This window comes from Pogona vitticeps, chromosome 3, assembly GCF_051106095.1.
Source record: "Pogona vitticeps strain Pit_001003342236 chromosome 3, PviZW2.1, whole genome shotgun sequence".
NCBI lineage: Eukaryota > Metazoa > Chordata > Lepidosauria > Squamata > Agamidae > Pogona > Pogona vitticeps.
The window spans coordinates 265,594,776-265,616,290 of NC_135785.1; the positions used below are offsets into that span (position 1 = coordinate 265,594,776).

The following is a 21,515-nucleotide window of genomic DNA, read 5'->3' on the forward strand; positions in this document are numbered from 1 at the left end:
GGATGGAAGAAGAAAAATATCCAAGGCCAGCTGTGTGTCATTTGGATGATGGAAACTCATCCAGAAAGTGATGAGCGCTCCCTCCCAGGGTACAGGGTTTGGGATCCACCTGGTTTCACCCCCTTCTGCAGCCTTATAGCTACAAACGAGCGCCATCCATGTCAATAATCCCTGGCCAGCACATGGCTAATGTTGTGGGCTAAATGACTGTTTCAACGGAACCTTTGTTTTTCATTTGTTTTTTAATGTACAGTGTTTTTAATTCACTTCTTTTTAATACTGTGAACCGCCTTGAGTCTCTTTATCAGGAGAAAGTGAGCCTATGAATAAGACAAATCAATCAATGCTTTGACAGGACATCCACCAGTGAGCCGCTCTGTCCAGGTCAAGCTACTAGGATTGGGAACAGACATTTCCAGCTGGACAAGAACCGAGACATCAAGGATCAGTTTAATGGAAGGGGTTTTGCTGTCTAGCAAAGAGCAGCCTGAAAACGAGAAAGCCACAAAGAGCGTAAGGCCCTTAAACCCACAATGGAGATTTGTTATTTTAATGGGTTCTTTGAACACGAGACTAAATATTTGATGTTCGCTAAACAGGGAGGGCTCTTCTTGCAGAGAAATTCTGACAGAATTTATAGCTCATTGAACATCAGCAGCCAGACGTGAAATAGCTAATGAGCTATTATAAAGTTTTATCTAATTGAGAGTAAAATGGACTGGAATACAGCAGATGGGATTAAATTAAATCATGGAGGTTGCAATTATATGAACATTTATTGAAGACAGCTGCCAATCTCCCTGAGACTTACTTCTGCGTAAGATTGCATCGTTACTTTAGCCCCTTTTAGAAAAGAGAGGACAAACTTTTTTTTTGTTGTCTGTAGAAGTTACACCAATTGCTTTTTTTTTTTTTTTTTGTAGTGTGTCCTGTGTAGGAAACAGATGCTGCCTGTGCACGGGTGGGATGCTTGCTCCCAATTGTATTGGCATTTAACTTATTTGACATGATACCACTCAGTCACGCCGAATCAAAATGTTCATAGTCGGCATATTTTTATAGCATGTTCCGGAAAAGACAAACCATGCTGGGAAAAGCAGAAGAGAGAGATGAGATGGACGGACTCCCGAAACAAGGAAGCCACAGGCTCGAGTATGCAAGAGCAGGGCTGTTGAGGGCTGGACATGCTGGACCTTCTTTTTTTGGGGGGGGGGGGAGAGGCTCACTCGCAGGCCCGCCGGGAGTGGAGGGGCCACTTGAGGGCAGGCGGAGAAACCGACCGCGTGGCGGACTGAGGCAGGGAAGGAAGGGGCCACGGGCGGAATCAGGGGGGAGTTCGCGGGGGGGGGGCGGTTCCTTCTTCAACGGGAATGGATCGAAAGGCCACCAAGTCCTGCAGGAAGGAGGACGAGGCCGCCATCGGCCCGGTTCTTGTCGGAAAGGCTTCAACCCCCCCCCCCCCCGGCGAACACCTTCCTTCGCCTCTCGCCTCCCTCCCCTCCCGTCCCGTCAGGGTCACGGGTTCGAATCCAGCCTTCCGCCCCAGGGAGGGCCCAGGCCCCCCTAGGGAAGGAAGGAGGGAAGGCCGGCCCCCGCCCAGCCCGGCCCAGCCAAGCCCAGCGACGGCGCAGGACGAGCCGGCGAGGCGAGCGCCCGCCCGCCTCCTCCTTCTCCGACGGGCCGGACCGGAAGCCCGCCAACACGCAGGCGCCGATTCCTCCTCGGCCGAAGAGCCGCGAGGACGTCACGGACACGCCTACCTCCCCCCTCGCTCGGCCGGAGCCCTCCTCGGTGATTGGCCAGGGCGGGGAATGGGCGGGAGGAGGAGGAGGAAGAAGGGCCGGCCCTGACGTCACGTCCGCCTGCCTGAGAGCGAGGGGGGAAGGAGGGAGGGAGGGAGGGAGGGAAGCGATAAATTTCCCGGCATCCCCTGCGCTTCCCCTTTTCGCCTCGCGCGGCGCAAGATGGCGGACACGCAGGTGGGAGCTCCCGCCCGGGGGGGGGGGGAAACGCTTCGCCTCGGGAGGAGGAGGAGGAGGAGGAGGCCGGGGGGGGGAGAAGGGGAACACGGGGAGCCTCCGTTTCCTTAGCAACGCCCCCCCGACCCGCTTCCTTGCGCCTTCTCTTCCCGGGCTGGGGTGGGGGGGGCCGCTCCCTCTCTTCCAGGCCCTTCTTCCCCGGACGGTCCCTCGCAGGCCTCCCGCCGGTGGAGGTGGAGGTGGGGGATGGTGGGTGTGTGTGTGGGGGGGGAGAGGAAGGCCTCGGCGCCCCCCCTCCCTCCCTCCCGCCCGGGGTGCTCAGCCTCCCTTCTCCTCTCCTCCCCCCTTTCAGACCGAGCGGGCCTACCAGAAGCAGCCGACCATCTTCCAGAACAAGAAGCGGGTCCTCTTGGGCGACACCGGCAAGGAGAAGCTCCCGCGCTACTACAAGAACATCGGCCTGGGCTTCAAGACCCCCAAGGAGGTCGGGAAGCGGGGCGGGGGGGGAGAGAGGGAGAAAACATGGGGCCGGGTCCCCGGGGGTGGAATGCGGGCCTTTCCTCCCTCCGCTGACCCGGGATGTGTCCATTCTCACGATGGTCTTCCGAGCCTCCCCCACCCAACTGGGGAACGGGGGAGGCTTTGAGGAGAGCGGCCCAAAGGCCTTGGCTGAGGTCAGCTGTGGAGGAGGAGAGGGTTGGGGGGGGGATAGAAGCGGGAATCCGGCTTGCGCCCTCCCCTCTCTGGGGCCTGGCCTTCGCCTCTTAGAGGGCGCGGGTGTCCGGGTGTGTGGGGCTGCACTGCGGGTGAAGGCGGGCAAGGGATTCATTGCCTTCACCACCCGGACACCCCATAAACCTCATTCAAAACGAGCGCAGGGGCAGCCCTGCCTTTCCCGCCCAGTTCCAGCGGCTGGAGCCTTCTCCAGACAAAGCGGTGGGTGGGCACCCTTTTTTCACATTTCTTCTGTTGCTGCCTTCTTGGCAGAGGATCCTGATCATTGTATCCTTGCTTTCCAGGCCATTGAGGGCACATACATTGATAAGAAATGCCCTTTCACTGGTAACGTGTCTATTCGTGGCCGCATCCTGTCAGGTAGGAGTTTCTTTTGCATCTCTTCTTAAGAGGTGAATGTTTCCTTTTTCTGTCTTCATAGAGCAGAATAGTTTTCCTGCAAAGTATTTGACCGCCTGGGTCATTGGCCTGGTAGTCAGGCCCAGTGGGGCTGGCAGGAGTTCACTTTTCTCCTGCTACAGCTTCCCTTGCCTCCCATCTCTAGCTCCTGGGTTCTCAAGTGGCAAATGATGTTTATCTCACGATGGTCTGCTGATCTCCTTAGCAAAAGAGTTATGATTAAGCTGCTATAAGCCTTGACTGATGCCCTTTGAAGGAACCTGGGGGGCCATTGCTGGATAGTGTAGGACAATGTTTCTTAACCTTGGGTTACTCAGGTGTTTTTGGACTGCAACTCCCAGAAGTCTTCACCACCAGCTATGCTGGCTGGGGTTTCTGGGAGTTGCAGTTCAAAAGCACCTGAGTAACCCGAGGTTAAGAAACACTGGTATAGGACAGGATGTGGACTTATAGGTTAGAGATCCGCAGTTTCAGATGGGCTGTCATGAATCTTCATTTTGCATTTTTTCCCCCTTATAAACATGAATGTCTTTTTTTCCCAGTGAAATCTATAGTTTTCTATGGAGATAAATTTTACAAATGTGTAGGTGTGGGAGAAACCCCCTCTCCTTCCATGTTCATTAGAGGAGACCAGAAGACTTAAAGTTTCTGGTGGGCGTGTTTGTTCCTGAGTCCAGGGAGAGCCCACCAAAAAAACAAACAAACATATTTTTGAGGGAACTGCAGGTGTCTTTGTTGTGGGTTTAAGGCGCCAGAAGTGTCTGTGCTTTGCTTTGCACTGTTTTCTGCCCCCCCTGTGAGCACAGGCACCATGAGGGTCATGGTGTGGATCGGGCAGAGCTGTGCGTATTGTGCATTCATTCTTCCTCTTCCCTCCTTCAGGTGTTGTCACCAAGATGAAGATGCAGCGCACCATCGTCATTCGTCGGGACTACTTGCACTACATCCGCAAGTACAACCGCTTTGAGAAGCGGCACAAGAATATGTCCGTGCACTTGTCTCCTTGTTTCAGGTGAGGATGCAGGAGCCGCCTCCCCTGTGCAACAACCTGGGTGACCAGGGATCATGCTGGTTGCTACAGCCCTGCTTACAGGGAGTTCCCAGTAATTTTTTGGGTGGATCCGTTCTTTCTGCATGTTTTGGGGATGTGTCCGTGGCAGTCTGATGGCTGTAGTGTCCCCAAATTAGCCCGTTATTGACCCCTGGGTGCGCACGCCTGCCTTTGATCCCATGCATTCCTTCCATGAACGTGGAAAGGCGTGCAGACCCATTGGCTTATCTTGGGACACCTACCCTTTGAGAACCTTCTGCTGCTGGGTCTGTGGCCAGCCTTGAGCAAGGCTCTTGGTGGTGATGTATGAACTCACGATGGTCTGCATAGGCCCCCATAGGTGGGGGGCTGCTGAGAACGCCAGTCTGGCAGTTGCTGAACCAAGGAGCTTGCTTAGGGGGGTGACTGTCCATGGACACCGAGTGCAAGGAGGACGGCAGGTTCCCCCTAAATCATTGCAAAACCAGTTAGGTTGATTTTGCTGAAATGTATGGAGCAGCAGAGATGGGTGTGTGTGTTTGTGTGTGGGATAACTTAATGGCACTCTTGGGAATGGAGTTTCTAGTGAGAGGCTGGTTTATCTCCCTTGCCAGTGTTTGCATGAAGGAAGAGGCAAAGAGGCACATGGAGTCTCGCCGTTCCGGGCAGTGCAAACCTCACCAGACCTCTGTGACTGGACAGGCCCACAAGTGGAGCTCCAAAGCTCTACCTCCTGAAGATTTGGAGCTTTTTGTCTTTGCTGTTGGGCTTCAAAATCTGCGTCCTTGGCTTGGATTGAGATTCATTTTAATACCCTTTGTTGACACAGGTTTCCTTTAAAGGGAGCCCCATGTACTGGGCCAGTGCAGTTGGTGTCTGTGTAAGAACTCCCGGCCAGGCTGGTTTCTGCCCTGGACGGACCTCCAGGTCTTGGTGAGGGCTGACCATCTTTCTCTGCAATGTGGCTGATGAGTGTTGTCCTACTTTTAAAGCCTTTCTTGCTTTAAAAAAAATCCTGTGAAGTTATGCCTTCCGAGGTGTTGAGCTTCGTAAGGCTCATGAGCCTTCCCCTCATGATTGATGAGTGGCTGGTAAGCCATGGCCTTCCTGCTCAGGGAGATGTCTCTCAACACTTTTAACTTCATCTAAACTGTTGCTCTTTTCTCCCCCCCCCCTTTTTTTTTAGGGACGTACAGATCGGAGACATTGTCACGGTGGGCGAGTGCCGTCCACTTAGCAAGACTGTCCGGTTCAATGTCCTCAAGGTGACCAAGGCAGCCGGCACCAAGAAGCAGTTCCAGAAGTTTTAAAGGTTGCTGGTGTTTCTCTTTGGGAAGCATACATAAACTTTTTATATAAAGACCCAGAAGTTTCATTCATGTGGCCTGAATGGTATAGAGATTGGTAATACGAAGGAGCCTGTATTGTCTTTTTGTTTATAAGTGGCCAGATAAACATCTAAAGGAAACAAAGGAGAGTTTGTTGTAGCTATTTTCTTTAGCTGGAAGGCGTGACACCCTTTTGGGGAGGGGCTGGGCAGCACTTAACTTTGTCTAGCATTACACCATAGACTGGTGTGTAGCAATACTGTGTAAGGAAGGCTGCAGAGCAGTTCAGTTGATGCTTTGCTTAGTTGCCTGTTGGGGGGGCAAAGAGAGCTGAAAGATTTCCACCCGCTGTGGTTTTCTAGGTCCTTGTTCCATGGGAACCGTCCTAACTGTGGTTCCTGGGAATTGAAATCCTGACAGAAAGGGGGTCGCAGGAGAAAGACCAGAAGCCTGAAGTTGTGCCTTGAAGTAACGGCCCTGGTTGGCTCATCAGGGAAAGGGGCAGCAGCACCACCAGGCAGCCTCACCCCAACTTTCAGACTTTGCTGTGTTACAATCTATACTATCTTTTTGGGGGGGGGGGTTTCTGGTCAAAACCGTTCCTTGCCACACCCTCGGTTTCAATGGTGGCTTCTTTTGCCAGCTCCTTCTCGCTAACCTTTTCACTGATGCGCGTCTTCCTGTTTTGCCAGAGGGAAGATGAATTGCTCTCGGGCAAGTACTCTCAAGAGGGGAGGATGCTGTCCTCGCTACCAAATCTCGCCCCCTTGTGTGCCCACTTTAATTCAAGCTGGCCAACCTGAATCCCACCCTGGAAGCACTGGCAGCTTCGCATTGTAACCGTTTAGGATACCCTTCCAGGTTGTCTCTGGGGAGCGTGGATCTTCTGGTCTGGCTGGCCAGCCCAGTTTCACTGTGTGGGGCATTCCCCCCTTGAGCACACTCTGTGTTGTGATCTCCACAGCCTTCTTTGCCCAGACTTTATAACAGACCCTCCGTATGACAGCAAGACTTAACACACCTACGTTTCTCTGTTGCATGGACCTATGAGTTGCTCACACAGGGCACCTCTTGACACTGTCAGCTGGAAGGGCTGAAGAGAACAGCTAAGTAATTAATAAAAAGAAGCCAGTCTCTAAACGACTCCCAAGAAAACAGGGAGAAAAGGAAATGTTTAGGAGTCGAGCTTTCACTCTTAAGTGTTGCCAGCAAGGGACACAGCTTTGTTTCTTTAATCCTACACAATGGGCGAGGGGTGGGGACATTCAGAGTCCCCCCCCAGGCCCCTTTTAGATGATGCATTGAGCAGAGAAAGCAGAACTCCCAGAGGACAGTGTTTTTCTTTGGAACTGCTTGCCTTCTTCTGCCAGCTTCCTTCATAAGTCTGGTTGATCTTACATTCTGGAAGGAGAAAGGTGGGGAAATAACGTGTTTTCCCTTAAAGCGGGAAATTGTGCGCACCCTAGACTTGTGCTTTCACAAACAAACCACTTTCCTCCAAATTCCAAGCATGGTTGCTTCTCGCCGTAGACCCTTGTGTACCAGATGCTGGGCTTGACCCTGGTCCTGGGAATCTGTGGCTCAGCCTAGGGGCTGCGGTCCTGCGGCAGGGCCCTTCCTGACCCGGGAGAAGGTCATGGGAACAGCCCCTGGCATCTCCCTGGCCCGAAGGATTCCAGCAGGCAGAAATGTCCCCGGAGGAGATCCTCTTGTTAGAACGGGCCCTCCTGGCAGAGGGAGAAAGACTGACTGGCCTGGTTTCAGGATCTGTGGCTTTCTGTATCTCTCCAAACCAAGGAGCCTTTTGATCTGTAAGAGAATGGAACACACCTTGCTCACAGGGCCAGGCCTTGAGAAGGGAAGGCAAGAAAAAGACTTGTGGGGGGCGGGGGACAGGAACAGGAGTCTGGTTCAAGCTGCAGAGACCAGCTCTTGCACATCCTTCCTAGAGGCATTGCCTCCAGGGAAGACCACAGCCCCTCTCTTCCCCTACCACACAAGGTTACACCAGCTTCCTGTGACGCTTGGAGCCCGAAGGTCTTCCTGAGAGCCCAGTCCTACAACTCCCATCTCAGCCGGAGCACAGAAGCAGGGCATTCCTGGTGGATTCAGGCCTCTGCCGGCCGAGGACTGGCACCTGGGAGTTGTCGCCCACCTGAGTACTAGGGCTGAGCTTTGGAAGGGAGGGAGCAGGCTGTGGTGGAGAAGGGGGTTTGCCGCTATCGATTTCAACATTTTAAGGTGACCGCTGTGGGCCCAGAAATGTCTAGGGGGCAAAGGATGCCGGCAGGCTCAGGAAGCCAGGCCCAAAGGGAGGGTGGAGCCCTGAGCCTCTGTAGGGTGGCCACCCCTTCCGCTCTGCACAGCCACCCATGCTGGGTTGGCTGGTGAACATCTGGATGCTTCCTTACAATTAGAGGAGGACTCTGAGAGACTCCAGCATGTGTTACCTGGGTGAACTCTGCAGTCAAGAGTCTGGGCAGAAAGACACCCATGACATCCCATAACAATGCCGCTTCCCCTGAAGGTGCGTGGATTGGCACAGAACAACCCACGGCTAAAGCTCACTCAAGCAAGCCGATCCTGCGAGGGAGCAAATCTGCAAAGCAGAACCGAAGTGTGACCCCACCTGGCAGTTCTCCAGAAGTCCCTGGAAGGTCACAGGGTGGTCCTGCGTTCACTGGGTGCAACGTGGTGTGATGATGCACGACTAGCAGAATGGGCGCCAAAGGAGGCAGGCTCTTGTCAGGCAGACACCCTGAAATTGGCTCGTTCCAAACAAGCCACGGTAGGGTGATATCCTGGGTCCTCGCCCGGTCGAGGATGGACTTCAGCCTGGGAAGAAGGAGGCAGAGAGGCGACCCAGGCGGAGGTGGTCCTGTTGGGAGCCCCCATGGTGCCCACAGCCCCAGTGGATCAAGAAGGAGAAAACGGGGGGGGGGCAGGAGGAGTCTGTTTCAGATGGAGACGACCCAGAGGAGGGAGCTGCCGGGGGGGGGGGGGCAAGGCTTGGAGGAGGAGGAAGGAGAGGCCGATGGCCACCAGAGCCACGTGGCAGCCAGTGCCTCCGCCGGCCGGCTTCCCCACCACCGTGGGGTCAGCAAGAGAGCTGCAGCCAGGCAGGATTGGTGGACTCTCAAAGCCCCTCCTCAAGCAGAGAGAGCAGGCCTTCAGAGTGGGGGCGGGGGGGGGAGAAAAGGGGCTTCCAAGGGGAAAAAGCCACGCAGGAGTCCGTAGATGGGATACAAGTTGTTAAAGACGAGCAGGGCAACCCCACGGGGCCGACCCAAAGGAGAACCTGAACGGGAGTGGGTCGGGAGCTCCCGCCAGGCTGGGTCGGGTAAGGGTTTACCCAAATTCGGAAAAGGTTTCTGAATGCGGGAGGTGCTGGTGTCGGTCTCGGGGGGGGGGCGGCACCTCGGAGGTAAGCGCTTTGAAGGGAAGAGGAAGGGAAACGGGCCGTGGGACTTTCGGGTCCCTGGTTTTGAATCCCGGTGGGTCTGGCCAGGTCAGTGCTGAGCGAGGCTTTCTTTCCTCACCTGTGGGAAAAGCCCCTTGGGCTTCCGGCTTGGCTGTCCTGGAAGCAGGCAGCGGCCGAAGCGCTTGCTCTCCCTGTCAGGTGGCCCCTGGGACGCCTCCAAACTAGGCGGCGTCCCAGGTGAGCCGAAGACCTGCCAGGGAGGCGCAGCCGACCTTCACAGAGGCCGCTCCTGCAGCAGCTTTGGTGGCCCTGGGGAGATGCTGCTGCTGAGGAGGGTCTGCGTGGCAGCCGGGTGGCAGAGCCCCTCCTGGGAGACCAGCCGTGCCCACCTGGGGGCCAGTCGCTGGTCCTTTCCCACCAGGAGGGGAGGCAAGAAATGAGAGGAAGGGGGAGGGCGGGGGAACTCACTCCGACCTCTCCAGGTGGATCTCGCACCCGCCTCCCAGCTTGGCCAAGCCTAGCCTGATGAGGAGTTCTGCTAGATGCCAAAGGCCGCCTGTGTCTGAGGTGGTCTTGGTATAATAAAAGCAGCGAGGGCCAGAGGCAGAATCAGGAGGCTTGGGTTCAGATATCAGGGAATTGGCCAGGGAATGCAAACTTAGGGGTTGGAATGGCAGCCAACGAAGGTCTGAGAGGGCTTTGATTTGCTCAAAGTGCCCTTCGTTGATCGATGCTTTGTTTTTGGTTCATTTGTCCTGGGCACCTTGCTCAGGTGCTAAAGACGGCACGCAGGCCACCGGCCTCTGCTGCCCAGCGCCCTCGTGCTTTGAGGGGCAACATGGAAGTGAAGGTCTTTGGTTGAAGCCAGGTAAGCGCTGGAGAGTCGGCCGAAGAGAGGGCACCTCCGTCCGAAAGAGGAGCGGCTGTCCTGTGGCAGGAGCTCCTCGAGGGGGGAGGACTGCCCTTCCGTAAGAGGACCGGTGGCCACCCTCGTCCCTAGCCTCACGCGGAGCAACTCCTGCGCAAAGACCATCCCCGAGGCACTGGGGGATCCAGGTGCCCACCGGGGAGTGGGAGGACCCCAGGAAGAGAAGGGAGGCCTCCGTGGCGCGAAGGAGGGTTGCCCGCGGAGGCCCTGCCGGGTGGCTCTGGACTGCCACCAGCGTCCGAGGCCTCCTGCTTGCAGGTGCTGGTCATGGGGCAACGTGAGCAGGAGGGAGAAGCTGCCCCCCCCAGCCGAGCTCCCCAGGGACCAGAGGTTGGCTGCCTTCCCCAGAGAGATCTTCTTACCCTCTTACGTTCTGATGGAGGAAGAAGTGAGGAAGAACTTTCTGTCCAGGCAAAGAAGGTGTTTCTACTTAATCTGATTAAGCCCTTCTCTTTTCAGGGACACAACGGGTGGCTGGTTCAGGCCGCCTCCCTGAAACGTTTAGAGTTACTGGCCCCGGATAGATGAATCCTGTCTGTTTTCTCCCTTCTCCGCTTGCTCCCTCCCTCTGGGAACAGAGAGGCTGGCCGGATTCCCTGGCAGCTGTGGTTGTGCAATCTGTCTCGTGGACCCTTGGGGGGGGAGTCCCTCTTGGGAAGCTCAGGCTCAGGGGACCCCACCCCTCGCATTTTGCTTCCCACCTGGAAATGCAAAACAAGTCCCTTGGCAGCGCAGGCACCACAGCGGATGGGGACCCAGGCGAGAGCCTTCTCCGTGGCTGCTCCCAGGCCCTGAGACGCTCCTCTTCCAGCCCCTTCTCTTCTCTCCTTCCGCTGATAGCTGAAGACCCCTCTCTTCAGGCAGGCTTTTAACAGTCATGGTTTTTTAAAGAGTTTTTAACATTTTACATGCTTTTGATCAATGTATTTTAATCACTTTTATAGCTGAATTGTTTCTTTTTAAATGTCTATCTTAATGGTGTTTATAATTCTTGTAATTCTTGTGATCCTTTAGCTTGGGGCTTCCTGCTTTCCCAGAGAGAGAAACAAGTCCTTTCCAGCTGTGCAGTTCTGTGGTTCTAAGACGAAGAGGGAAGCGATGCCCCAGAGACCCCCCCCCCCAGCTGCCTGCCTGACCTCCCTCTTGCCTTCTCGTGGTCCCCAAGCTCTTTCTCCCCTTCAGAAAACAGAGATCTTGCCTGGAACTCCAGACACAACACAAAGAGAGAGCATCCAGCTGTATTCAGTTCAAACCTCTGTGTGTGTGTGTGAGTGAGTGTGTGTGTGTGGGTGTTTATGTGGGGGGGAGGCGGCCTGATGGTGGCCTTCTCTGGGGTTGCACTAGGCAAGGATGACCTCCTCGGCTCCAGGCAAAGGGCCAGATGTTCTTTGCTGCCTCTGGGTGTTTCAGGCCAAATTTTTAGACGTCCACCGAAATGGCCAAGAAGCGCAGGAGTCTGTGGGGCCCAGGCCCCAAGGGTAGGGGTTAGACCCCCCCCTCCTGCTTAGACCTTGGCCTCTCCCTGAAAGGAGTTCAGACAAACATTCAAAAATGGGAGGAAAGCGGCAATTTCGCTCAAAGGGTTTTTCCAGGCTCCTTTGCCGAGCAGAGGAACGCTGTGGGTCTGAAGGGCTGCCAAGCCTTCTCGGGGTTCAGCCCTCCTGCAAGCGCCCTGTCGCGTCATCGCAAAGGTCCCAAAGGCAGGTGGGCGCGCGAGCGTCAGAAGCGGGTCTTCCACGCCTGAGGGCTCCCGGGCCGATCATCGAGCCTCAGGCAGGAAAGTCAGAAGGTTTTGGGTGCACCTGAAATGGGGGCTTATTCTGAGCTGTTTTGTTTTTCTGTTTTTAAAACGTTAGTGGATGTGCACCCTCACTTTATATATATATCTTAAGTTATTCAAGGAGGTGATCAGAGAGCAAGGAAACCACAGAGCTATGAAGACAGGAGGCAACAAGGAAGAGGACTGGGATGCCGCAAAGGGGATGTGATGATGATGATGATGCCATGCGTGGGGCCACGAAAGTAGGAAGGGGGAGGACATCCCTCTCTGCCACGTGGCAAGAATTGTGCAAACTGCTGGGTAGCTCAGGGTGTTTGATTCCCCCCGCAGCCCCCCCCGGCCTCCTTGACAGGAGTTAAGAAAACTAGCTCTGCGGTTCTCAGATGATGATTATAATTATCTTTAAAGGACTTCTGGGTAGCTCAGTGGCATAGGTCTCTGGCTGCAGAGGCCAGAGGCTGGGGGGGGGGGGTGATTCGCCACGGCCCCTCCTTGACAGGGGCTGGACTTGATGATCCAAAGGGTCCCTTCTGGCTCTGCAGTTCCAAGATGATGATGATGATGACAAGGGCACAGAACCTCTGCAAAGCAGTCACAGTGTAGGGGGTTCACAAAAACACCAAAGGTACCCCACCGTTTACCTGTGGCAGGAAAGAACGATGCAAATGGGGCTTTGCTACAGGTTTTCCCTGTACTTTTTGTGAACAGCAGAGGTCGGGTGCAGGGCTTCACCGGCCTGTGTTTGGGGGGGGGTGGCTGCATGATGAATGGGTGCCAAAGTGCAAATTGCCAGGTGGAAAGGAGGGCAGGTGATAATCAGGTTGCATAAGTTCAGTACGGGGTTGCATAACCTCAGTAGCAGCTTCGAGAGGAAACGCAATCTCCTTTTACAAAACAGGCTCGGCAAAGCTTTTACCTCCCACCTGCTTGCCAGCCGGCTTACAGGGGACTCTTCTCAAATCCAGTCATGGTTCTCCTGATTCTCCTGGCCCTCTGGATGTAAAATGGATATGTTTCTTTTAAAACAAGTTTTAAGATCCACCAAAGGGGTGTGAAAGAAAATGGTACAACCACAGAACATGGAGAGAGCCACTTTGGAGAGAAGGGTCAAGGGGACAGTGGCTCCCCAGGGGAGCTCAGGGTGGGTCAGAACCCATTGGCCTGTAAGCCTTGACCGGCCAGGGACCCTCCTCCAGCAGGGGCCAAAGCAGGGAAGTGCAAATCTGCCTTTCACACCAACTGAGGAGAGGGAGCTAAATCGTTCAGAAAATAGAACTGGGCTTCAAGATGACTTAGAATCCAGTTGAACAACTGGGCCAAAGCCAACAAAATACATGGGGAAAATGTAAATATAAGTACTACATTTTTAGACCATAAAAGTCAGATGTGCAGTACGGGATGGGTGACCTCTGACATGGACGTTGTGGCTGTGAAAGGGGTCCTCTGGGCATTTTAGCTGATCACAAGCGAAACGCGAGTCAAGCCTGTGATGTGGTGGAGAAAGAACAACACCCACTCATGCCACCCTTGGCAGTATCAGGAGAGGCCTGGCGTCAACATCAGGACCAGACAAGTGAGAGAGGCCTCCACAGGAACTAGGATGGCGACAAGAGAAGTCAAAATGCTCCCCACCACCACCCCTCCCCGCCATCCCACTCCCAATCCCACTTTGGTCAGACCTCACCTCGAATCCAGTGTCCATTTCAGGGCATCCCATTTTTAAAAGAATCCTGACAAGCCGCAAGCATTTGGAAGAGCAGGAACAGATCTGGAAAACAAGCCCATATGAGCAACAGCTGAAGGCATTGGACTGCATAGAAGAAGGCTGAGGGGGTGATAGGATGATTGTTGTTGTTGTTTAGTGATTAAGTCGTGTCCGACTCTTCATGACCCCATTGACCAAAGCACACCAGGCCCTTCTGTCTTCCACTTCCTCCTGGAGTTGGGTCAGATTCATGTTGGTTGCTTCAATGACCCTGCCCATCCATCTCATCCTCTGTCATCCCTTTCAACCTCAAACAGGTGGGAAATAAATAAATAAATAAATAAATAAATAAATAAATAAATAAATAAATAAATAAATAAACAAACATTTCAAAACCTGTCATCTGGAAGAATTGTGTTTAGACTTGAGGAAGAACTTCCAGAGAGTAGCAGCTGAGCTGTTCGAAGATGGAGTCAACGGCCTCGGAGGTTGGGTGATATTTGAAACAGAGGCTCTATCGTCACCTGTTAGGGAGGGTTTGGGGGGGTGGGCTTCCTGCTTGGCCGTGGACTGGGATGTGAGTACTGGGGGAGTCTCTCATCCTTCAGGGGGGACCTGCTGCCCTCAGGTATTGCAAGGACAGTCACAAAAGGCTGATGAGTGGAAGATGAGGCAAATTTGTTGCTCTCTAGAGGCTAGAACAAGAGATGGCACAAACCAAAATACGAACCAAGAAATTCGTCAAAAGTCACTGGGCTCGTTGGTTTGGGTTTGTCAAAACTGATGAACCAACAGACCTTTTTAGTGATTTCCTGAGCATCCTGGCTTGTTTGCCCGCTGCCCCCACAGCCTGCCTTGAGTTGAGCCTGCTGGCTCCGTGCAGACGTGGGCACGCGCAGAGGCAGGGGAACAGGTGTCTGTGAGCCGCAGCTGCAATCTCTCTGCGCATGTGCTGGGCTCCCAGTGGCTCCCAGATCATCAGGGAAGTCAGCTGGTACCAATATGTGGCTGTGTGGCTCTGGATTGGGGCCATGTGGCACAGGAGCGCCCATTTGCAGCCAGAATGTTGATGGAGGAGGAGAAGGAGGCAGGAGGGCAGCAGAGGGGTGGGGCTTTAATTTGTTCTCCCCGCAGGCACAAACTTCAGAGCACAGAGTGCTGTCCTCTGAAGATGCCCATGGCCAGAGAGACTGGCGAAACATTAGGAAGAACAACCTTCAGAACAAGGCCAAAGAGCCCGAAAAACCCACAACAACCAACAATATTTTTTTTTACAAAACATACTGGTTCGTGGTTCAGGTTTTAGAAAACATTTTGAAAGTTCGTGGTTTGTGAGTAGCCACGAACCATGAAACACCACAAACCCCCATTCTCCTGGTTCTTGCCCATCTCTAGATAGGACTCAAAACAACAGGTTGAAACTGCACGCAAGGAGATCTGGCGTAAAAGGGAGGAAAAACTTCTCCACAGGAAGCGCTTCTCAGCAGCGGAGTAGAATGACCTTGCCCAGCGGAGGGTCTCAAGCAGGAGCCCAAGAGCAGTTGCCTGAGCCCTCTTTTTCAATTCCTGACCCCCGCACGGAAACTTTGGTTCGACTTTGCAGGGCCAGCCCCTGCCCAGGACTAGGAGGGCCACCTGCAGGATTAGGGAAGGCTTTGTCTGAGGGGAGGAAACCTTTTTAATCCCCAAAAGCCATCCTCTCCTGCCCAGCCCCTCGAAGACAGTCAGCAAACACCGTCCTGAAACGGGATCCCTGTTCCCTGAGGCGGGCCTGCCCATCACCAGGCGTGCCAGTGGCCGGGCCTCCCTTGCACAGCTCAGCCCTATAAAGGCGCAGCGGCCGGTGGAAGGTCTAGCCTGCCTGCCATGGAGCTTGGAGGGGCCCTGACGGCCTTCCTGGGCACCTGCATCTTTTGCTTGATCCTCGTCTCTGCGTGGAAGAGGAGGCGCAAGACGGGGAAGCTGCCCCCGGGGCCGACCCCCCTGCCCTTCATCGGCAACTTACTGCAAGTGAAAATCGACGAGCCCTTCAGGTCGTTCCTGGCGGTGAGCGGTGCTTGCGCTGGAGAAAACAGGGTTGGGGGTGAGGCAGGGACGCCTGAGCAACAAGGGTCGGGCCAAGAGGCTCAGCATCCTTGGGCTCCCTGTTGCACAGGAGGGATCCGGGACCCCCTGGTCTCTGGCAAGTCCCTATTTCCAACCGCCTGCTTCCATCTCTCTCCGCTTCCTCTGGCCTTTCTCCTGCAGCTGAGAGACCAATATGGCCCCGTCTTCACGGTGTACCTGGGGCCCCGGCGGGTTGTCGTCCTTTGCGGGCACGAGGCGGTGAAGGAAGCTCTGGTGGACCAAGGTGAAGACTTCAGCGGGAGGGGAGAGCTGGCTTCCCTGGACCGGAACTTCAAGGGATTTGGTGAGCGGACGGGATGTGGGGCAAGCTCTGGAGGATGGATGAAGGGTGGACCTTCATGTCTGCCGAAGGAGACGTGGTGCTGTGAGAGCGGAGGACCCCGTGAAGCATTTGGGTATGGGGGGCACGTGGGGAGAGAAGACAGCTTTTCCCACAGCACAAACGACCTTCCTTCCTTCCTTCCTCGCAGGAGTGGCTATGGCCAATGGGGAGCGATGGAAGCAGCTCCGCCGCTTCTCTCTCACGACGTTGAGGAACTTTGGGATGGGGAAACGGTCCATCGAGGAGAGGATCCAGGAGGAGGCCCAGTACCTGTTGGAGGCGTTCCGGAAGACGGAAGGTGGGTCTCCTCGGCCTGACCTGCGCTATGTGCTAGCCTCGTCGGGGAAGAGGGGAGCAGGGAACGGTGGCCGTGGCCCCTAACGGCTCTCCCGGTTGCCTTTGCCAGGTCTCCCCTTTGACCCCACGTTCTTCCTCAGCCGCACCGTCTCCAACGTCATCAGCTCGGTGGTTTTTGGCACCCGCTTTGACTACGAGGACAAGACCTTCCTTGCCTTGCTGCGCATGATGAATGAGAGCTTCATGGAGATGAGCACCCCCTGGGCCCAGGTAAGGCAGCGCAGCTGGAGGAACCCCCATTTCTCCTTCCTCAGGTGGGGCAAAGCGGTCCAGAAGCAGGACTTTCGACTCAAGAGAGACAGGAGGAGGCCACGAATACTTTCCTTGCTTTCCACTCTTCTGAGTGTTTATAGGACCGGTATTTCAAGGGCGGACCTGCTTTGCCTCCCTGCCTTTCACGATGGAGAATCCCTCCTTTTGCTGGTCGAGGGGCAGGGTCACCCTCCTTGTTTGTTTTTCTCCTTAAAGGATTTTCCCTGGGGAGATTAAGGGTGGAGGAAGCGGGGGAGAAGCCAAGGAGGGCTGCCCGCAGGGAAGCTGGCTTTGTCTGCGTCCCCACAAAAATGCTGTGATGGGGGCGTGTGACAAGTGACTGATCCAGCTCGCTTTTTGGACCACCTGCGACATGGTCTAGTTCAGTCTTTTTTTCTGGAGACCAGATGATCCCGGCCGGATCCTGTTCTGTGCCCAAACAGGACCTTTTTGATCCTGCAGAAGGGCTGGAGTGATCGGGAGCTGATTTCGTGCGTGTGGAGGGGAGGCTCTAACGATGGCCCCCAGCAAAGCAGCCCTTTGCAGCAGAAGTCTGTATTGCGTCCCGGGTGGCGGAGGGACTGGAGCATGAAAACCACATGCGCTGTTCCCCTCTTTTCCTTCCAGCTGTATGACATGTATTCCTGCGTCATGCAGTACCTGCCCGGAAGGCACAATCGCATATACAATATCATTGAGGAGCTCAAGGGCTTTGTTGCTGAGAAAGTCGAAGCCAACCAAGAAACGCTGGATCCCGACAACCCACGAGACTTCATCGACTGCTTCCTAATCCAGATGGAGAAGGTGCCGGAAGGAAAAACCCTCTTCCTGTGTGTGTGTGTTGGAGGCGGGGGGGGGGGATTCCAAGGAAGACCCAAACTGGGGCTAAGACTCAGAGTTCTGGAAAAGGAGTTGGGAGTTGGTGTGTGTGTGTGTGTGTGTATGGAAAGGAAGGAGAGGAATCTTCCCCGAAAGATGCAAGATCTGTGGCACCATCAAGTTTAGGATATTCTGTCCAGCTCTCAAAATCCCAGTTCCAGAAGGGGACACCATAACACTGAAGAGCACGCAATGGAAAAGGGCAGAAAAGGGGCAAAGTGATGGGGGGGGGAGAGAAGCAACTCCCTGGGGAGGAAAAGCTGCAACCTTTTGGGGCTCTTGCGCTGAGAAGGCAGGTAGCCTCGGGGTTCAACTGGACACAAAGCAGACGGTTCATCCCCCCCCCCGCCCAGCACACTTTCTCTCCCACAACCGGTTTCACTCAGCAAATCCAAGGCGGGTGAGTGGGTGCAATCAAGGAGTGACCTGTGGGAGGGTTACGGCTGGGCGCTAACTCTGGCTCAGTCTACAAATGCCGCTGTGGGCCCTGGCTCCAGGATGAGAGAACCTCCAAATGTTGAAGTTATCTTGGGCTTGTATAAATACCTTTGGACCGTCGCCTTCTGTCCTCTTGACACTGCTTGCTCCCATCCACCCCCCCAACATACACACCCTACCTATTTTCTCCCTTCCCTCCCTCGAAGGAAAAGGGGAACCCTTCCAGCGAATTCAACGTGACGAATCTGGTCCTCACCACCCTCAACCTGTTCTTTGCTGGAACGGAGACTGTCAGCTCCACCCTCAGATATGGCTTCCTCTTCCTGATGAAACACCCAGAAGTGGAAGGTATGGTGGTGGCCAGCCACAGGTGAGGGGCTGGACTTGATCCATTAAAAGAAAAAAAGCAGATTTGTTGCTAAAACCTTCAGCAAAGGTCACAATGGCCACCTCTATCTTGACCCCAATGCCTTTCCTGGTGATCGTAGGCATGAATTTTCTTCGTCCACAAGATAACTGGCGCATGCCTGAAGAGATGGATTTTAGTTCATGGAAGCTCACATTGATGTATTTTCCAAGGTGGTCTAATAAAGGCTTCACCCTCTCTTGCAGCAGTAAGCCACGGAGACGTCCTCCATGGGCGTCTGAAGGGGAAAGATTCTTGCTCATGCGTAGGCACTATATGAGAGCAAGAGCCCAGGAAATCGGGCTTGGTACACGACCTGCTCTCCCAATTGTCTTTAGCTGTAGGAAGAACCGAGCAGGCAGGGCTGGCCTCACCACGATGCCTCCGTAAGGCTTTCCTACATGGGAAATGGGGTCTCCTCGGTTTCTGTCCCACTCCCAGAGCTGAGCTCCTGGAGGCCGTTCTGTCCTCCGAGAAAGCCTCTCTCTCTCTCTCTCTCACCAGCTCCTCTCCAACACATCTTTTTCTTGGTGTCTCGGCAGAGAAAGTTCATCAGGAAATCGACCAGGTCATTGGCCGCAACCGCATCCCTGCCGTCACGGACCGGATGAGCATGCCCTACACCGACGCCGTCATCCATGAGATCCAGAGGCTGACGGACATCGTCCCTCTGGGAGTGCCCCACACCGTCATCCGGGACACTGAGTTTCGGGGGTACTTCCTGCCCAAGGTGAGGCGAGCGAGGAATGCAACTGGGACAGACAGAAGCCAACAAGTGGGAAAAGGCAATGGCTGTGCGGGGGGGGGGAGAGAGAGAGAGAGAGAGGAGGGCTTCGGCTTTCCTCATCACCTCTCCATCAACTCCTTGGTTTGTCTGTTTTTTTAAACTTCTGCAGGGCACCAACGTCTTCCCTTTACTCGGCTCTGTTTTACGGGACCCCAGGCATTTCAGCAGCCCCGAGGAATTCAACCCTGGGCACTTCCTGGACGAGGGAGGCCGTTTCAAGAAGAACGAGGCCTTTGTGCCCTTTTCCTCGGGTAAGGCTTCCTCCCCACCACCTCCCCTTTTCCTGCCCTGGAATCAGGCCATGCGGACAGTGAGTTCATTCGGGGTGGGGGGGAAAGCCAGCGGCAGCAACTTTATCGGCAGGAAAGACTGCGGCCTGTGCGAGCAAAAGATGCCACCCAGGGCGGGTTGCTTTGAGAGACGGTGCCACGGATTGCCCGTTGGTTCAGCAATTCACCCTGGTAGATGGATGGAGTAGTGAGAGTAGAATCACAGAAGCATGGGAAGTGGGAAGGGTCCTCTGAGGTCATCAAGTCCAACCCCCTCTGCTGAGTGCAGGAATACCAATCGAAGCAGGTCTGCCAGGTGGTTGTCTAAGTTTCTCTTGAAGGCCTCTCCAGCGCTGGAGCCCTCACCACCACCTCCCTTTGAGGCCATGGGCTCCATTGTCCTGCTGCTCTATCAGTTAAGAGGTTTTTCCTGATACTCAGCCTAAATCTGGCTTTGTGTACAGTCAACCCTTGACTACATACGGACTTTTCAATTTACAAACAGCTCCTTTGGCAAAAATTGGCATCGACTTGCGAACGGACCTTGACCTACAAACGGGGTCGAGGCTCTGTTTGCAAGTCAATGCCATTTTTTTGCCAATGGAGCCGTTCGTAAATGGCTCCCTGCAAATAAGCAGGGGGGAAGGGCTAGAAACTCGAATTTCCCGCCCTTTCTCCCTGCCTTTTTGCCTTTGGAGCTCTCAAAGGGCTTCCTCCGATGTCAGGGGGAGAAAGCCCTTTGAGAGCTCTGAAGCCGCCGATCACGGGCTTGCCTGCCACCATGGGAGACCTCCTGGGGGTACCCTGCGTTGCGATCAGCGGCTTTGGAGCTCTCAAAGGGCTTTCGCCCCCGACATTGGAGGAAGCCCTTTGAGACCTCCGAAACCAAAAAGGCAGGGAGAAAGGGCTGGAAATTCAAGTTTCCAGCCCTTTCCCCCTGCTTTTTTGCCTTTTGAAATGCTGGAACGGATTCTGTTCCCATGCATTTCAATGGGAAATGGTACTTTGACTTACAAACTTTTCGACCTACGAACGTCGTTCCAATACAGATTAAGTTCATAAATTGAGGTACCACTGTAATCTTGAGCCCACTGTTGCGTGTCCTGCACTTTGGGATGATCAAGAACGGATCCTGCCCCTCCTCCGTGGGACAACCTTTCAAGTCTTTGAAAAGTACTCTCCTGTCTCCCTCCAGCCTCCTTTTCTCCAGGCTGAACACGTCCCACTCTTTCGGTAGCAACAGACGTAGCAGGGAGAGTTGCTGCTGTTGCGCTGGTTGTGTTAACAGTTACGGTTCTGGGTTTTTTCCTCTCCAGGGAAACGGGTCTGCGTGGGGGAGGCCCTGGCCCGCATGGAGCTCTTCCTGTATTTGACCACCGTCCTGCAAAGCTTCTCGCTGAAACCACTCTTGCCTCCAAAGGACATTGACGCCTCCCCCAGGATGAGCGGCTTTGGGAACATCCCACCCACCTACCAGCTGTGCTTGATACCTCGCTAATCTTGGCTGCTGCTTGGTGCGGGTCCCACCCCCAAGAAGATGGGCTGAGAAGAGATGGGGAGGGCAGGGCAGGAGGGGCAGCCTCTCCCCGTGTGCGCGCGCATGTGTCTAGTCATCCCTCTCGTAGTGGTGCATTTCCCCACTATGTTAGCCTGCTTTGGAGCCACAAGCCAAGTATATATGTAGACCCACAAGACCCCCCCCCCCCAGGTGGTGTGATGTCTCTCTTTTGCACTGCCTAGCTGATGGGCTGGAAGAAATCCAGGGAAGCAGTGCTGGTGCTCTCTCCCACCTGGACAAACCCAAGTGACCTACAAGAGGGGCCTGAATGCCAGGCCCCTGTTGTCCCCCTGGCATCCCCTAATGGGTATATCCACTCCAGTCCCCAAGTGCCTGGGCCCGGCAGGGTCGCAGCAGAACCGGAGCCGACCCACCAAACACCTCCAGCTGCCACATAAAGAGAACTGGGGCAAAGCAGGTTGTGGCCAAATCTAATAGTCCGACACACACACACACACATCCCAGCCCCCTCCACACTCTTTGGGGAGTTGTCACCACGCAGGGAGCCCCAGGGCCCAAACCCAACTCTCCTGGCTTTTAAGAAGGGAGTCATTATAGGTCTCATCCAACTGGGCTTTCTCCATGGGTCTTATGCAGATCGATTCCTTCGACAAAGTTAATATTCTGTTTATTGTGGCTTCAAAGTTGCTATTTTTCTAATCGCATAATCTCTGTGTCCTTTTTGATCTGTTTTAATGATGCCAGTCAGCTGCCTTGAGTGCAGTTTTTAGTAGAAAGGAGATATAAATGTAAAAATCAAATGAACAGAGATAAATATCTTCAGCATTCTTTGCATTATCGCCCTCCCGGGTCTT

At 54.5% G+C, this 21,515-nt stretch overlaps 2 protein-coding genes and 2 non-coding genes across 5 annotated transcripts; all 4 read left to right on the forward strand.

Moving 5' to 3' along the window:
* The first annotated feature begins 1,870 nt into the window (after positions 1 to 1,870).
* On the forward strand, positions 1,871 to 5,499 carry RPS11 (ribosomal protein S11). The gene is made up of 5 exons (XM_072993337.2): positions 1,871 to 1,979; positions 2,332 to 2,463; positions 2,999 to 3,074; positions 3,996 to 4,125; positions 5,330 to 5,499. The coding sequence occupies exons 1-5, from the start codon at positions 1,965 to 1,967 to the stop codon at positions 5,451 to 5,453; spliced, it is 477 nt and encodes a 158-aa protein (XP_072849438.1). The 5' UTR covers positions 1,871 to 1,964; the 3' UTR covers positions 5,454 to 5,499.
* Positions 3,276 to 3,366, forward strand: LOC140706262 (small nucleolar RNA SNORD35). The gene has a single exon (XR_012085902.1). It is a non-coding gene; the product is annotated as a small nucleolar RNA SNORD35 (small nucleolar RNA).
* LOC140706261 (small nucleolar RNA SNORD35) lies at positions 4,459 to 4,552 on the forward strand. Its single transcript, XR_012085901.1, has one exon. It is a non-coding gene; the product is annotated as a small nucleolar RNA SNORD35 (small nucleolar RNA).
* Positions 5,500 to 14,318: 8,819 nt separating the features above from the next.
* On the forward strand, positions 14,319 to 21,495 carry LOC110078126 (cytochrome P450 2G1). 2 transcript variants are annotated; one of them, XM_078390243.1, is made up of 9 exons: positions 14,319 to 15,351; positions 15,553 to 15,715; positions 15,903 to 16,052; positions 16,161 to 16,321; positions 16,991 to 17,167; positions 17,887 to 18,028; positions 18,629 to 18,816; positions 18,983 to 19,124; positions 20,459 to 21,495. In XM_078390243.1, the coding sequence occupies exons 1-9, from the start codon at positions 15,172 to 15,174 to the stop codon at positions 20,638 to 20,640; spliced, it is 1,485 nt and encodes a 494-aa protein (XP_078246369.1). In that variant the 5' UTR covers positions 14,319 to 15,171; the 3' UTR covers positions 20,641 to 21,495. The 2 variants fall into 2 exon arrangements, with proteins under 2 accessions (XP_078246369.1, XP_072849437.2); XM_072993336.2 differs by having other exon boundaries at positions 14,319 to 15,715.
* The last annotated feature ends 20 nt before the right edge of the window (positions 21,496 to 21,515 follow it).

Coding starts and splice junctions, on each gene's coding strand:
- LOC110078126 (XM_072993336.2), top strand. CDS start 15,172: ATGGAGCTTGGAGGGGCCCTGACGGCCTTCCTGGGCACCTGCATCTTT. Junction 16,322..16,990: donor TGAGCACCCCCTGGGCCCAG/GTAAGGCAGCGC, acceptor TTTTCCTTCCAG/CTGTATGACATGTATTCCTG. Junction 18,817..18,982: donor GGGGGTACTTCCTGCCCAAG/GTGAGGCGAGCG, acceptor AAACTTCTGCAG/GGCACCAACGTCTTCCCTTT.
- RPS11 (XM_072993337.2), top strand. Junction 3,075..3,995: donor TCGTGGCCGCATCCTGTCAG/GTAGGAGTTTCT, acceptor TCCCTCCTTCAG/GTGTTGTCACCAAGATGAAG. Junction 4,126..5,329: donor CACTTGTCTCCTTGTTTCAG/GTGAGGATGCAG, acceptor CTTTTTTTTTAG/GGACGTACAGATCGGAGACA.